The 17,955-nt window shown below is 34.8% G+C and overlaps 1 protein-coding gene across 10 annotated transcripts in view; it reads right to left on the reverse strand.

The window, feature by feature from the left end:
- Positions 1-17,955, reverse strand: part of FGF14 (fibroblast growth factor 14) — a 416,126-nt gene that overhangs the window by 91,682 nt on the left and 306,489 nt on the right. For all 10 annotated transcript variants that reach the window (XR_011095178.1, XM_068677856.1, XM_068677830.1 and 7 more), the window contains one exon: positions 12,217-12,320. Coding sequence is in view for 9 of the 10 variants with exons in the window: in XM_068677856.1 (XP_068533957.1) it covers positions 12,217-12,320 (104 nt within the window). In the remaining variant the exon portion in view is untranslated. The remainder of the gene's footprint in view (positions 1-12,216; positions 12,321-17,955) is intronic.

Consider the following 17,955-nt stretch of genomic DNA (forward strand, 5'->3'; position numbering starts at 1 on the left):
GGATGTTGTCAGCTTTCAAAGATACAGTGAAAATTCTACAAGTGTTCAGGGGAAATATCAATTTTATCTCTTATTCTGTTTTTAAAAACTATTCTACAGCCAGCCTCATCACTCAAACAAATGCTAAATGGGTGATAGAATTGCCTCAGTTGATTCTTCTGAAGTTGTCACTTCTAATGCCTGAAAGGCTGATTCCTTCATCTCCTTTGCTGCTGGTGCCAATAGATACTTGAAAATGAAGAGACAAGGGCACACTCCTGATCTTCAAATGTCAAGAAGAAAATAGTCAACTCAGTTCCCCTCATGACCAATATAAAGACATTATATGCTTCATCTTGCTATCATACCCTAAGCCTTAAAATAAATTCTCCAGAAAAGAAAAAAAAAAAGAGAGAAAAGAGAAAAAAAAAGAGAAAGGAGAAAAAAAAAGAGAAAAGAGAAAAGAGAAGAGAGAAAAAGAGAAAAAAGAGAAAATAATAACACATGGGATGTACATTGAAATTAAATATATTTTTTACTAGCAGCATTTGGATTCCCATCATGAGGAAGGGAAATGGAGAGGGAGCTGCTGACCTCTCATAACCAATGAGAATGTGAGGGATCAGCACAAAGCTGCACCAGGGGAGGTTCAGATTGGATACTAGGAAAAATTTCTTTACCATGAGGGTGGTCAAACACTGGAACGGACTTTCTAGTGAGGTGGTTGATGCTTCATGCATGTATGTCAGTGCTCAAGAGGCATTTGGCCCTTATTAATATGTTTTGACTTTTGATTAGCCCTGACATAGTCAGACAGTTGAACTTGATGATCTTTGTAGGTCCCTTCCAAGTATTCTATTCTATATTGGATAGAGAGATTCTCCATCCTATACTTTGTTCAAGAAGAAGATGAATTAAAAAAGATACCTATACTTAAATCCTTCTGGTACCTAGAGAAGTAAAGCCCAACATTTCCAGATCCCACTGGAACTAATGGAGAAGTTCCTACCAAATGTAACAAATTACTTTATGCCATTATATGAAGGAAGGTAATTCTTATGAAAGTATGAAATTACAACTGCTGCCAAGTTCATAGACAATACATTTTTTCCAATTTGTATCTCCCTGATTTATGGAGATAGCACTTCCAGATTATTCTTGATGACTTATACTTTTTTTGTGTGTGACCAGTCTATCTTCACACTACTGCATTAAAATGTGCCTTGTTCTTCTCTCAGCAGGGAACATTCAAACACATTCTAGTATAAAGAAAAAAATATTAAGTATGATTGCTTAACCACAAGCAGGTTTAATTTTTAATTAAAATTTTATAAAAATTAAAAGCCTATTTTTTTGAAATAAAGATATGCTCAATCATTAATGTAAAATACTGGGGGGAGAAACAGTAACAATACTTAGAAATTGAATAAAGAATATCCTTGTATACTTTTAGCTACTCATAACATCTTCTAAGCTACATTTAGGAGTAGATCTTTTCTTAATATTATTCTCTTTCTTGTTGGTCTGAACTGTGTTTGATTTTGGCCTGTAGCCTGACTGGCAAAGTGACAGGGTATAACTACTTTGGGGACATCAGTCACAACACGGAGGTCAGATGATGGCCAAGAGGGACATGAAAAAGAGAACATATTTTGTTTTTGAAACGTTGGCTAAATTTTACTTTGTGCCTGAGGTATAAAACAATCTTTATCTCTCTAAAATTCATCAGCTGTTAGGCAATTCTGCAATAAGTAAACAATTCCATGGTGAATTAGGCAATCACATCTCTTTTGTGGAAAACTCTAGGTCTGAAGCTGAGTACATCTGCAGAGCTGCAAAGAACCAATGTTCTGTTTTTATGTTGAAACACTGTTTTCAGCTTTGCAGCCACAGCTATGCTAAAGGTTAAGTAATATGATGTAAAAGTTTGGCAAAGCTGAAGAAGCTTTACCAACCCATGAATAAGCCAAAGCCATTTGCAATGTAATGCACTATCAGAAAAAGAAATCCACAGGTGCACTGCAGGAATTCAGTCTTCAGCTTTTTCACAGAATCACAGAACTATAAGGGACCTCAAAAGATCATCGGGTCCAGCCTCCCTGCCAAAGCAAGTTCCTCAGAGCAGGCTGCCCAGGTAGGTGTCCAGACAGGCCTTGAAGAGAAGGAGACTCCACAACCTCCCTAGGCAGTCTGTTCCAATGCTCCGTCACCCTCAACGTGAAGAAACCCTCGCCGTGTTTCATTTACTCAAAGTACAGGATTTTCCTGTAGACCCTGCATATTAAGTCCAGAGGTTTGTGTTTTGGTAAGTAGTAGTATCATGTCACTTTTTATTATAAAATATTTAGTGACAAATGTATCAGGAGAACAGAATGTAGATAACATTAACAACTGAATTCAAATGTGATGGGGTGAATCACCTTCTCAACCCTTCTCCAAAGCTTTTAGTGCAGGACTCAGGTTTTACTGCTTTTTTTCTAAAGATTTATGATTTCTCTTGAGATGCCCTCAAGGGGAGACAGTACTTCCCCAAGGCTGTGTTTGTATTCTGCTAAAAAGCAAGAATCCTTGTCAAGTCAACAGGAATCAGTCAAGAGATCTTCTCATCTGACAGTGAGTAGAATATGTTGAATAAATATTGCACAGTAAACCTCACCAGTTTAACCCTTGCAAGAGGGATTCTCACAAGTAAATCCAATAGTTATGCCAACACCACTACCACCACGGTCAACAATCATAACTAGCAACACTTAGGCCAACACTTACTACGTCTGAAAATTTCAGAGTTCTCCAATATCCAGACAATATTCCAGAACTTTGACACTGGGACTTTTATTTGATTTAAGATGCGTTTAATTACACTTAGCTGTGGGTGAAAAGCATCCCACCACTGCTAGGTATTTTTCTGATGTCTCATCACAGATATTGCATGGTCAAGTAACAAAAAAGATGGTTTACGTATGCTTCTCCCAGAACTCTGCATGTGTCTATCTCTACCCAAAACTCCCTCTCTGAGTACTGAATAGTTTCCCCGAATGAGGGAACAATGAGGGGGGAGGAAAGAGTAACACTTGACAAAGAAAAATGTCAAAAATAGATTGTAAAGTCTATGACACTTGTCTAAATGAGTACATGTGGTAACGGACTATCCATTAGGGAAAGCTGCCAGCAGAGAGAGTGGAGGATTGAGAAATTTGACATGAGATTCTAAGAGACCTGACTTTTCCTATAATTGTGTAGAAGTTGTTACTGGATACTTGCCTTCATAGCCAGTTTTGTATGAATAGATACCTGACAATCAGTCCTAACACATCTCATTAAACTGCAAAGAAACTTTAATCAGCCAATAATCAAATTTAGCTAAAGGGAGGAAGGAAAAGTGGTGTTATCCCTTCTGAGAGCTTTACTTCCATGGGAATGAGAATGCTTCAGAGACAATCCCAGTTGATTCTGTGGACATATTATCCACAGTCTATCACAGAGTCACATGCTGTAATGACATGTTGGCACATGCCAGGCACAGAAATGGAGGAAAAGCCATGGAAGCAGCCTCTGTCTTTGCCAGCATGCACACGTAAGACTATACACACCCTAGGACAGATCCCAAGTTAATACTCTGTCAACAAGTGAGGGACTGTAAAAACTAATGCAGAAAGCGTCTATGGCTATCATATTGAAAATAATACTTTCCTTTTAAAACAGTGGGGAAGACTACCATGGCTTTTTCATCATTTCGTATTTATAGAAGCATACATCTTATACAAAACCCTACTGTATAGTTTTGCACATATTTTACAGAATTGTGTTGCAAAGATAAAATGATACATTAATAATCACATACTTGGGCCAACAATTTCATGTTATAGGACATGATCAGTACGTTACCAAGCTCTCTGAAGTTAAAGAACACTTACATAGCTTTCCTTAATTACATAGGTAAATACAACATTTTCCTCTTTTATGGATATATTTATGGGATATATTATACTATAATATTATGGGATATAAATTGAATATTCTTATCCAGGTAGTTGAAAGTTTTATAGATTTTTTTTTTTTTTTAATAATTTCAGAAAGATAATACTTTTTTTTTCTTGGGTAAAGAAAGCAGAATTTTACTTTCCTAAAGCCATTCTTCAGCCTATACTAAATTTTTTTGAAAATAAATGTTATATTTAAAATCTCACAATTCATTTCTGTTCAACCATCTTGATGTCAAGCCATATACCTTTTAGAAATAGACCTGAATAACAGAAAATTCATTAGCTAGTCAGCTATGGCAGTAATAAACAGCACCATATGTGTCTAATTGTTATTTCAGTCCACACAGAATTCATTTTTATTTCTTACCTAAAATCTTCAAGATGAATTGAGAGGCCTTCATTACATCAAATTTATTATGGAAAGCATTTCAACTAATCATAAATCCATCTACAATTGTCTTCAATATTTAAAACATTAATTAAACAATAATGGAAAGAAGTAGTAGGTTTTGATGAGAAACATGCTGTTGATAGCTTTCTAAAACCGGAAAGGTTTTTAAAATCTTTGGTAGCCACTTTTCATACTTGAATGCAACATTTAAATAAGATTCAATAATAATGAATAGAAAATTAGAAAATTTGAACACAATCCTTTTGATATGCTTGTGCAGTGACAATTGCCAGAGAAATAAAAGAATAAAAGGGAAGAGGGGCATTGAAAAACTATATGATGCACAGCAAAACAGCGTTCAGCATTTGGGATTACAGACAAGCCTGAATACTTAAATTGAAGGTAAAGAAACATCCAGAAAAGTGTAATTGTATTTATATAACAAAACAAGCATTGGCCAAAGTACAGCGAGGTTACCACAAGACACAAGAAATGCTAGAAGCACAAATTTGACAGACTAGATTAAGCTGCTGGTCCATCAAGCCTGTGCCCAGCCTTTGGCTGTGAACATTGTGCAATAATTTAGAGGCAAACCTCTCTCAGTGCATCTACAATTAAGAGATGCCATATATTGAGGAGAGCATTCCTTTTGCTTCCAGTGTCAATCACCTTATTTCCTGAAGCATGAGATTAGATCACCCTCATTTTAGCATACCTACCTACAGGTACTATTCCTTGTCATAGTATTAGTTGAAAAATATTCAGCTGTAGCTTCTAACTCTGTAAACTTCCATGCTTTGACAAGAAGTTTAGATGAAAAGCTTTTTAACCTTGATGCATTTACTTGTATTGCATATTTTTGTAATCTTAGGAAAAAAAAAAAAAAGAATATATATATATCAAGAGATCTTTGCATGTGCATGAGTGTTAAATGTCGGAAAGGAAAATAAATATTTTAACCAAATATGGATTTTTTTTTTATTATTTTTTTTTAGAGACTAATACTGTTAATCTTGTAAAGGATACTGAGGACCTCAGTGAACAGGACATATATATTTGACTTAAGTACTGAGAAACATCACTGCAATTTTTGAGTCAAATTGTTTTATCCCCACTACAGCATTTAAATGGCAGCAGGGTGAAAGAGCTGCCACAGATGAAGCCAACATAAAATACTGTGTTCTTTTCTAGTTCTAATGATCTTTGTTGTATATTTAAAGTAGCATACTTCTACTACATAAACTTTATGAACATTTTTGTACAGTTCTGTTCCATTTAACTGTGCTATTTCTCCACTTTCTTAAATCTCTGCTTAACACGGTCTCCTTATATCAGACTCATTCCATTCACCTCTTTCCTTCTCATTTCTCTCCTGCCCCATCAACTCTCATGCATCTGTGCATGCCTCCTTTTCCCTTATCTTGTGTGACAAAACATTGTCTTAAGCACATTCAAACCAAAAATGTAGTGAAAACCTAGCACACTGAAAAAAACAACAAACAAACAAAATGGACTTAGTATGCATTTTGCACCCCTTCTCTACTATGTAGCAGGGACATCTGACACTATCTTGTACATTACAACAGGACTCTGTTAACAGTTGTTCCTTAAGTGGCACTGTAGTATAAATAAATACATTAGCAATTTGTTATATTTATTTTTGGCAGAGAACTTGAGAGACAAATTATCTACCTCCAAACACAGATATAAATAAGTATAAACCATGCAGATGTTTTCCTCCTTCCTGTCACTGCATCTCAATTCCTTCTGAAACATGTTGAACTTTTTATTTATTTATTTATTTATTTTAACCTCCCAGGCAACACATCCCAACTTACAGAACACATCCCCGAAATGTGCTGTTTAACATCCTCTCAAAGAAACTTTTGTTATATAAAGCAAGTATAGATCACCTTCCCATTGATGTCAAAGATAACAGGCTATGTAAATAAGTTACTTATACATAATAGAGCACTTCAGTGGTAAATGCTTAAAATTAGCTGATGCTTCTTGCATAAGATCTGTGTGCATACACAGTTAAAAACAGCACTGTTAACATAACGAGTTTTCAAAACCCTTTACCACAAGCAGTGATTTTCCAATAATTAAATTCACCTGATTTCCCCTCCAAAGCATGCCACAGTAGTTCCAAGACACAGATAATGACAAGTGAACTGAGGTCCAATTCCTGTCTTACTAAAGTCAACATTGGGATGTAAGATTGCTGGAGAAGGCTGAGAACCCAATGGAGAAGACACAAGAAATAAAATCTTATGTTTCTTATTGATCACAGCATTATTACAGGAGTCATTCCATTCTGATGTGCTTACATTCACAAAACCACAAATACCTCAAAAGCAGCAAGATTTACCTTATTCAGTATTTTTTCTGACTCTTAACACAAACACCTGCCTCTAAAACCGTACAGCAAGCTCATGTTTGCCCACATCTCTCTACACAGATGTATCTTAACTATTTCTGCCATACCTTGCATGATGTGGGAGTGGTACAGTCTCTGCCAAAACATAGGTTTCAGCACTGTTACAATGTGACAAAACAAAAACAACAGAAAAATGCAATTTTGATGCCACATTAAGCTCTTTTTAATTGTTCTTTTGAAAAAATATATGGACTTTAGAACATCGCATTTCTTCTTTGATTATGCCTAGTTTAAACTTCCTTTTGTTCTCTTTATTATTATGTTGTGTGTATCTCTGAACATTCAAATTACTGCACATGCTAAGCATTAGCATTCCAAAGCACAAACAAAAGCACTATGAAAAGCTACAGAAACTTCTTTTTCATTTGACCTTGTTTAGATACTAGAAATATGTATCACTTTAATTCGCTTTCTTTTGCATGCTGTCTGTGCTCCCGTCTTCATCCTTAAGGTTGAAACATTCTCATCAGACAGGTCAATTATTTGGGCTTAAAGAAATAGTGGAAATATCAGAACTGAGAAGCTACTGAAATGTCAGGAGAAACCCGCAAAGACTTTTCTTTCAGGTGAGAGTTGTGATATAGCAAATACGCTTCACAGTACCAGGTATTGACATTTTCTCTTTCATGAAGGCTCTCACGCAGACTGACATCTTACTACCACAGAAACACTACCTAACCAACACCCTCAAAACCATGTAATGCGACTGCTCAAACACAAACCTTCATCTTACAAGAAGATTACTTTGTAAAACAAATATTGTGCTGTCTCTACTTCTAAAATACTTTATAAACATTTTGTAACAAGAAATACAGCCATGCCTTTCCATTTTTCTCTGCATTTTTCTGACAGTCTTCCTACTGTCCTGTACCCATAAAAGGAGCCGTGGAGGTGCAGGTCAGAACTCCAGCCTGACAACAAATTAGAGGAGGTGATACAGTCCAAGAAGACTCTCATATCTTCATTTTAGTAAAATAGGAATTATAAAATTGACTAACATATATTTTACCTCAGTTCATCCCGTTCCAGCAGCATAAAGTGTTAGAAGCAAAACAAGAAGCTGCAGCCCCTGCCCTGAAAATTGAGTTAACTTTTTGCAGTCATTTGATCAAAATTAACATAAAAATCAACAAATCATCTGCCACATATTGTAGGGCCATCTTCTGCTGCACACAATACCTTTTTCTAATGAGCAATCAGAAGTGTCTGCGCTCATTTTTTTCAGTGTATGGATCCTGTTCCACTCCTTTTGATTTTGACAGGCTCAACCCCTGAAATAAAATCTTATCTTGTTCACCGTTCCCAAAAGTGAGATCAAAGTGAGGCATATTTTTGGAATTTAGCATGAAAATTCTAAGCCAAAATCTTGCTAGTAATTGGCACAGTTCTTTGTTGAACAGTCTCCAGTTTCTCCAACTAGTTTTCGTAGTGATAAAGTCACTCATAAACACTGACATATTCATAATTCACTAATTCATCTGAAATAAATCTCTACTTTGCTTTATAATACTCATTGTTCACTAATTTAGCCAGAATTAGAAAGCTGTCTCTAAATAAATTAATTCAAATTATAAGTGGATATACATATAGTATAGACACACAAAAATAATGTTGGATTCAATAAACCCAAGCTTCAAAAAAGCTGAGCTTAATGAACAGTCTCTGAGTGATAACCCTTAAAAGTGTAAGGAAAAAAAAAATAAATGAAAAGGCTCTTTTTCTCATATTCAATACCATTTAAAATAATGAATTATGGCATTATAGTAATTCCTTTAAAGTCACGGAAAAAATAGGATTTTAATTTTGGTTAAGTATTTTCTCTTAAGAATTCTGCAAAGTCCTGTCAAACTCCAAAGATCTTGCTTCTCCTTTATTTGACAAGGCTTTGATGTTTTTTTACAGGGACCCTGACTTGATCAGTCCCCAAAGGACAGAATACAAATCTCAGCTGCTGCAGCAAGCAAAACAGGTATGAAGCACTCTTGAAACTGATTTTCCCACACAATTTGTTGTCCCTCCATTCCTACTCTAAAAAAGAAATGTCGTGATAACACTTGTCTTTGATATTTCTTTAGCTTTTTTTTTTTAACCTAGTTCTAATTATGTGAATTAATTGAGAAAAGTCTTATACAAATATGGCAGAAAAAAAAAACAACAACAAAAAAACAAAACAAAACAAACAAAAAAAAATGAGAAAAACAAGGGATTCCGAAACTGGCAAAAAATATATATAATATATATATTATGGTTCCTTTATATACATAAAGGCAAGAAAAAATTGCAAATCTGCCTATGACAATCTACACAAAAAACTGGACTCTGTTACTGCACCTTCATTTTCCTCTTACTGAATACCTCATATCAGACAAAGTTGGATCACACATAATACCCTTCCTGTCAGTGTTGTTGCTTAATTAGTCAATATTATGTGAAGCTTATGATAAAAATAATTGAGCTGGCACTTCCAGCCTCTAAAGAGAGGCATTAATATGTAGAATATTCTCACAAACTACAGTTTTCATGGACTGTGAATGGAAAAAGACACTGAGACATTCTCCAGAGAAGGGCTATACATGACTTCAGTTTCAATTTAGAGAGTACAGATACTGCTTAGTCTGCAGCTTCCATTTTTGGACATATTTATAATTAGTTGGTAAGATATCAAAATACATGAAAGTATTAACAAGTGTTTCTATTATTTCACACATTTTTCAATGATGTCAGTTGTCATACCAAACTTACTTTGAGAAAACGTTTTTTCTTCCAGCCTCCCCTAAATAACTAAGGGAAAAACACATAATACATAGCTTCTGCATTGCAACAGATACACAATAGTGACAAAGAATAAAAAAATAGTAAAATAAAATAAAATAATAATAATAATAATAATAATAATAATAATAATAACACAACAGCAAAACACTAAAAGAAAGTGGTTAAAAATATTTTTCTGCAAAGGACACTATTTAGAATATTCTGCATGCAGTATTTTTTCATCTTGATCCCCAGGGAGAAGGTTTTATTCTTTCTGATGCTTTGTCTTCTATGCATTTTCAAATGCATTAGGCTCTAAGCTGAACATAGGCGATTACTAAGATCAAAATATATAGTTATTTTTTTCAATGCATTAACATGAAACTATCAAACCTGTATTACAACACTGATATTTTGAAATTACTACCTATAAATTTGCATTAAATTCCAGAATATTAATAGATTTCAACTTTGACAAAAGTATAAGTTGAAAATCTTTTGTAGAAATACCAAAACCAGGCCTTCCACTCAGTTTTTTGATGTCTCTTCTCTTTGTCACCTTATGGGCCCCTCATCTTTTATTGCCTGTACAAGGAATAGTAATCAGTACATTCCAAACACATACATTTCCTTACCTCATACAAAGTAAAATGACAGATCGAGACACTCTCCCAAGAAAACTTTAAATGAAATATGTTAAAAACAAACAAATAAACAAACAAGCAAAAAAACATAAAAACATCCACAGAACAACATTCAGAGGTGCTTAATGAGTTTCGAGTAACCTCAGGAACATAAGAAGTCATTAAGTTCAAAAGTCTTGCCACCAGTGGCAATTAAAAATACACAATCTTGCAATACGTTATACATAGATTACATTTTCCATTTATATCATCTTTTATTCATATCCATGAGACTGTTCACCACCTAAGTAATATGTATTTCTCAATATATGAATATATGAAGATGATATAGGAATAAAGCAATTCAGATTCCCACTGGTGTCATGGAAATATCTTGTTAGATGCTTTAAGGGTCACATTCATGTCTATTCGAAGTTTGGATCAAGCCACCTCTCCTTATCTTGCTTTGTACTTTCCATTCTTTTCCCTTCCCCAGATGACACCATTCATTTAACTTGGTCTGTCTCCAAAATCATATACAAGCACAGGGGACCCCAGATTTTTTTTTCGTATAGGGCCTCTCCTTGCACAGTAACCTGCCAAGAAACTGATACATTTTCTGAAATTTATAGTTCTTTCTGAAGGAAGAAGAATTAATTTCAGAAAGTTTGGGCAAGAATATACTCCAACACACAACAAAGTACTGTTTATCATACTGAAGTGAACTCCCCACATAAAGTGTTGGAACTGAGAATTCAGAAGAGCATTAATGCTACCAGATCTAGTTTTTGTTTTGTTTTGTTTTGTTTTTTCTTTTTTCTTCTAGCTTTCTTCTGTCATAAAATATTGCATGTCATATGATGTCTTCCTCTGATAGATTTTTTTATTATTGTTTTGAACAGAAGATAAAAAGTGTTTCAGATCATGCTGCTCGAGTTTCCAACAGATATTTTACGAGCAACAATTTTCTCTTTGTCTTGACATTGACATTCAAGATTAGTTCCATTTTTTCTCCCTAATTAAGTTTTCCAAGACAATTGTATTTTTGAAACAAACAGAATACTTTCCCTGAGGGCATCAGAAACTTAATCTGTCCAATTTCCTTTCAATGGATATTGAAAACAAAGCAGTGCATTGTAACTCAGTAGGGAATTCAGTACTACGTGACGTAAGAAAAAGAAAAGAAAGGTACTATGAAAATAAATTCAACATAGAGGGCAATGAAAATATAGTCATGAAAAATCCTTTAAGACACCTTTTTAAGACTTGACAGAACTGCCTGTTCCTATTAAACTTTGTCTCTCTTCTAAGGGAGGTTAAGACACTAAATTTACACAAAACTGAGGATTTTCGTATTCATAACAACACACTGACTGAATAGCATTAAATTGTTTAGAATAACCTAAAGGATCAGATCAAATCAGTTTATATAGCAGTATTGCTTATGACTAGATATTTTTTCTTAAAGTTTGATTGTTCTACAAAGATACTGTCTTTCACAGAACTCATATTTTTTCTGACACATGACAGAAAATAATCCATTATGCTAAGAATACAGTTATAAGATTAAGATAAACAGTAAGGCTGTAAATGACTTTTTATATGGAATTTATAAGTCTTATCTTAAAATAAATATAACTGTTGTAGCAGCTTTTGGATTCTGAACAACAAACCCTTAAGAAAATAATTGCAGATCTTTATTTCCAGATTCTGGAGAAATTAACTGAAAATAATAATTTGTGTTGTGTTGCATGCAGCCAGTATAGCCTACCAGAAAAAGAACTCTGCAGAAGTCTTAATCAGTACTGCTAACAGACACTCTCATACATGAGACAGTAATTTCTACTACACAGTAATTTCTATTACATACAATTTACAGATGTACATACAATTTACATAAGTACATGAGTACACGGGTGTGTGTACCATGTGTATAGATAAATATAGAACACTACAGAACTTCTTACAAGTGACTACACATCGATGTTACGGTGTAGATTTCAGCTTCAGCTGTGCCTTTCACACAGAGTTCAGAAAGGTACTTACTGATGTGTAGAGGAAACCTTCACCATTTAGGGCTATATACAACCCGGTTTTTACGCCCTGGATAGCAACAACTCGAAGTCCCACTGGTATAAGGTTGAATAATGCTGTGAAGAAAAAAACATGACCAGATATGATCAGATATGATTCATAGTATATGAATATACTATGGTTATTAAAATATTTTAATGAACAACATTGATAAAAAGAAAGACAGGTCTTTCCTTCTTCTTTTTTTTTTTTTTTCTCCTGACATTAAAATTAAAACTATTCAGAAAATATTGTTTTTAGTAAAGTTAATCCTTAAAATTAAAGCCTAAGTATCTATTTAGCAGTAAGTCCTGCAATATTTCAGTATCAGGTACGAGTGCCAAATAGCAAATACAAAGCAAATACAAATACAAGCACTGCAGACACAAGTATCTCAAATGATATGAAAAGAGTCAGAGACAAACATTTCCTTCGCCAATATAAATGGATCAGACTGGCAATGCATCTGAGATACCCTGAAGAATATATACCTTCCTGATTCAGGCAAATATATATATTTTTTTATTTTCTTAGGCAACTTTATGTTACCAGTTTAAGATGTACTCTTATCAAGACTGCTTTTAAGGGGTTGTGATTTGAAGTCTAAAAAAATTACTTGGTTTTGTGAATGGTATATTTGGTACAAGCCTCAGGTAGCTGCTTGTCCTACTTCAGGAAAGCACTGAAATATGTGTTTGACTCTGAAAGTGTATTAATATTGAGTTGAATATAAAACGTATTCAAAGGCAAAAGTTCTGGAAAATCATTCTTTGAATTAAAAAATAGATAATAGCAGATACCCTAGCAATGATATACACCTCTGTAACAACAAAAGCAGACACAGCTTTGATTCATCTGAAAAATACTAGTGATGGAGAGTTCACTACAACAGAAGAAAAACTGGTATAAGTAAATTTTACTTTCAATATATAAATTCTATATCAAACCATCTTTTTTAATTACAGAAGAATGAGCAAGGAGATTTGAAAAATCTACTTTCTCCTGAAAAACAAACAAACAAACAAACAAACAAAAAAAACCACAACCAAACAACAACAACAAAAACAAACAAACAAAAACAAAAACAAAAAAATCACAGAATCATAGAATGGTTTGGGTTGGCAGGGACTGTAAAGATCATCCATTTTCAACTCCCCTGTTATGAGCAGGGACACTTCCCATTACACCAGGTTTGCCAAAGCCCCATCCAACCTGGTCTTGAGCACCTCTAGGGATGAGGCATCCAAAACTTCTCTGGACAATCTCTTCCAGTGCCTTGCCACCCTCAGAGTGAAGAATTTCCTGCAAATCTAAATTTCCCCTCTTTTAGTTTAAAACCACCAGTCCTGTCACTCCACTCCCTGACTTAGAGTCCCTCCCCATCTTTCCCGTAGGTCCCCTGTAAGTACTAGAAGGACACTGAGGTCTCCCTGGAGCCTCCTCATCTTTAGGCTGGACAACTCCAGCTCTCTCAGCCTTTCTTCATAGGAGACCTCTCCAGAGCTCTGACCATCCTCTGGACCCACTCTAACAGATACATGTTCTTATGCAGGGAGCCCCAGAGCTCAACATAGTGGGTTTTCATGAGAGCAGAGTCAAGGGGGAGAATCACCTCTTTCAACCTATTAGCCTACTTCTACCTCACTTCAACCTACTTCTTCTCACACAGGATACAGTTGGATTTCTGCATTGCAAGCACAATACAGTTGTGCATTGTAAGAACAAGAAGCTAAATGGTATTTACAATTCAGATCTAGAATCACAGCCAGAAGATTACAATATTCTTCAACAAATCTTTTAGACTGCCCACTGCATACACTGAAATTACCTGTGTTAGAAAAACGAGACACAGACCAATTCTTGTTCTAAGAATTATGCCAGCAAACACACCTATACTAATTTTACTAACTCATATCAGGAAACCAAATGCAAAGCACACATCAAACAGTCTCTGAAGAAAAACCTGGATGTGCCAGAGCTCATGCTGATCAGTTTTTCACTGTGGATGAGTCATGGATTCACAATTACTTGGATGAAAACCAGAAGTGCAACCACTGTGTTAAATGTAGGCAAAGATAATAGTTGTACCAAGCCAAGTCTCAGTAACACAGTAATACCTACATTAAGTTCCTCAAACTGTAGGAATAGCATCCATAAGTGCAAGCAGAAAGTGTGCACTATGAGGCTACTTGTAATTAGAATGGCAGTGGTAAAGCCCAAATCAAGAGAAAAAGGGCAATATGTTTGCAGTGGTTAAGTGTGTTTTCATAAAATGTGAAAACTCCTGGGTCATCTAAGGACATAAAGTCACAGATAAAGCTGATCAAAGCAAAAGCTGATAAAGCTGATCAAATCTTTACGACTGAGAAAACATATGGATAGACTATTATAATTTGAAGATAGAAGTGGATGGAAAAAAAAAAAGGAAGAAAAAAAAAAGAAAAAAACACCCTTTCCTCAGCAACAGCAACATTCTCTGGAATATTCTCATGTACAAAAAGACATATAGTTCCATAAGATTTTTTTTTCTTTTTAGGAAGTCAAAAAGTGAGCCAGAAATTGTCATGGCAGCTGTAGAAATAAAATTGTATTAAAAAAAACTCTGGAACAACAGAAAAGTTATGGAACAGAAGTTTCATGCAAACAGAAAAGTTATGGATTTGCAAAGAAAAATAGAAGAGATGAAATCACATAAAAATTAGCACAAATATGTAGTATTTGAATTTCAGTAATTTCTGAAAGTCTCAGTCATGTTAGGTTTTTACTGGGCTGGTCTCTGTAAAATACTGCATACAAACAAGATTCCCTCTCTAATTTATAAAAGACAAATGTAAACCAGTGAAATATGGTAGTAACAGACAAGATATCCTACGAGTATATAGGTTAAGCACTACCTGACTTGAAGACTTTCAAATGTTCAATATAATTTGTAAGTTTTAAAAAATAGCTATTACCTTCAAATGAAACAATGTGAAAAACAGAAAAACCACTATACATAGGATAGTGTAGGGTGAGTCTGTCACAGTAAAACTAGGTTTTGTAGCGAATTTACCATCAGGCCTTTTTACTCAGGCTGAAAGAACCAAGAAATAAATGAAACAGAAATGGACAGAGAGGCAGTTAATTTTGTTTTCTTTCTAGAAGAAAAGAAATTCCAGGATATACCTGGATATGAGCACCCTATGGACACTGGGCAGCAAATATTTAGGGGATGTCAGGAAGAAAAAACAAATATTTTTATTATGAAAAAGGTGAACACACACACACACACAAAATGAAAAGCTAGTGAAAAATAAACTTAAATCACAGAGTTTCTGTCAAAACTTGTGGAATGTACACTTCATTTACTACACTACCCATAAAAAAATAAAATAAAATAAAAAAGCAGAAATAGGAAAAAAAAATGGAAAAAAAAAAAAAACCACATTGAAGAAAAATTAGTAGCCTGTAACATAGTAGTGTTTTATGCTACCTATAAAATTACTGGAGTGCCTTATAGATGCTGGTGAATTTAGAAAGCAGTGAGGAGGCGACATAATGTATCTTCTACTGCCACCAACTATTAATCAGAGATAGTATGAGCTGCTGTAATTAGTGTAAGACCATAAAATTTTAGAGTGTGATATGAATTGCTGTAATTCTGCACATACCAAATAATCAGTATTTACCACAAAAGCTTTCAGACTTTGGAGAAAGTAGGGAGGCTAGTCTACTATTGATTGATAAATGCTCAGCAATGTGCTTCACACTGAGATCAGCAAAGCATGCACCAGTAACGTAGGACATGTGATTTTTACATGCTCTGAAGCTGGCCAAAGGAAAATCACCTTCCTCCACAGCCAGGCTGTGCCATACTCCACACGAGCAAGACTTCAGTGTCCAACTGCAAATTTCAAACCTTTCTAGGATTTTCTTGTGTTATCCCCCACTCTAATAAGAACCTGCCTTATAAAAGCAGAAAGCTTTCCACAGCTTGCTGGCTTATCAGATCTGCACAGCCAAAGCTCTACTCTTACCTAAGTGGTGGTAAAAAAATAATTATGCCCCTAGCTTCTGTCTGTCTTTTAGACAATCATCCAAAACCAAAAATAAACGGGGAGTTAGGTCCCTGAACATCTTGATTTTTCTGAACCTAGCTCAATGAGTACACTGATATGCTGAGAGAGACAGCACTCTTAATCAGTCAAGAAAATACAATTCTGCCCTGTACTCAATTCTCTTATGCTTAAGTATAAACCCTGGTAAATCCACCTGCAAATAAGAGGCGGGAACATCAGGGAAATCAAGGGAACCAATAGACAGAAATGGTGAAAGTAAAACACTTTCTCCTCCAAAGCTCTGAGCCTGTGCAGAGTGCCTTAGCTCTCTTTTGCATTCCATCTAATCCATGATTGTAAAGCAGATGAATTTACTTCCTTTTCTTATGCCTGCGAGCCTACTTTCATCACATACAAGATCAGAACATGAAGGCAGAGGGCAGTCAACCGCAACAACTGGCCAGAAAAGAGAAAACTTTTCATTGTTACTCTTTTAGGTATCAGGGGGGAGATTTGCTGGCATTAATTTGAGTTGGATTCTGATCATCCAAAAGTTTTAGCCAAAGCTATAGTAAAAGCCCTCTTTTTGATAAGTAATAAATCCTTCCTTTACTTGAGCAAAATGTAAACGCTTCATTTTCCCTATTTCCCCCTATTGTGTTGCCATCATAGTATATTAACTTTAAATCTGAAATGTCTGAAATTAGATATTTAAATATCCCTGTGAAAGTCTGTGTATGTATGACTGACATAGCTACAAGAAAATTGCCATTACAGATCATTTCTTTTCTCAAGAAACTTGCTAGAAACCAATTGCATGAGGCTTATTAACTTTCTGTCCGTTCTGCATGTGCACTGCCCTGGTGTCAATTAACAAAACTTCCCACAGCAATTTGCAATCAGATCAAGGCAAGTATTTCTTTAATATATTTCCATCTATGGGCCCAAAGGCAAAAACAACAACTCCATCTGAACATCTTTTAGACTAATGATGAGTGCAGGGAGGTTGATATTTAGAGATCTGTACATCCATTTCTCGTGGAGCAAACCCATTCTACCTGACAGATGTAACATAAGATGTAATTAAAATGCACTTTTTATTGTGGCTGAACATGGCCTCCATTGATCCTGTCATACTAAGACTATACTGATAGGAGAAATGGGCTTTCCTAAATTCCAGAGGTTGTGTTGAACAGATGACTAAATGCCTGTGTAATTGTTTGAAGACTACAGTACTGCAAAATTCAGACTGAAAATATTTCAATTTAGTAACACAAATTTAAAAGCATTAAAAGTGTTGTTTTTTAATTCTTATATGCTTTATTTCTAATGATCTATTTTATCTTACAAGGATGCTGTAAAGATTATTTATTAATATCTTCAAACCAAAATGTTCTAGTGGTACGTAGCTTAGATAAACATTAAAAAGTTAAAAGTTTTACACTCCATTTGGAAGATATAAACAGAGAATTAGGAGCATGCATTAAAAGATTAAAATAAAGGAATGTTAAATGGGTGCGTGATTTTTTGAACGTAAGCTCTTCTAGGTACCAGTTGTCATGAAAGAAATAAAGTGTGGTGTTGCATAATTAACCAAGAGATGTGCACAGCATAGCCAAATCAAAGTTTCTTGGGTAATCTTAAATTTGGCACCTATTGTTTATGAAATAGGGCT

The sequence above is a fragment of the Anas acuta genome, chromosome 1 (genome assembly GCF_963932015.1).
Source record: "Anas acuta chromosome 1, bAnaAcu1.1, whole genome shotgun sequence".
Lineage (NCBI taxonomy): Eukaryota > Metazoa > Chordata > Aves > Anseriformes > Anatidae > Anas > Anas acuta.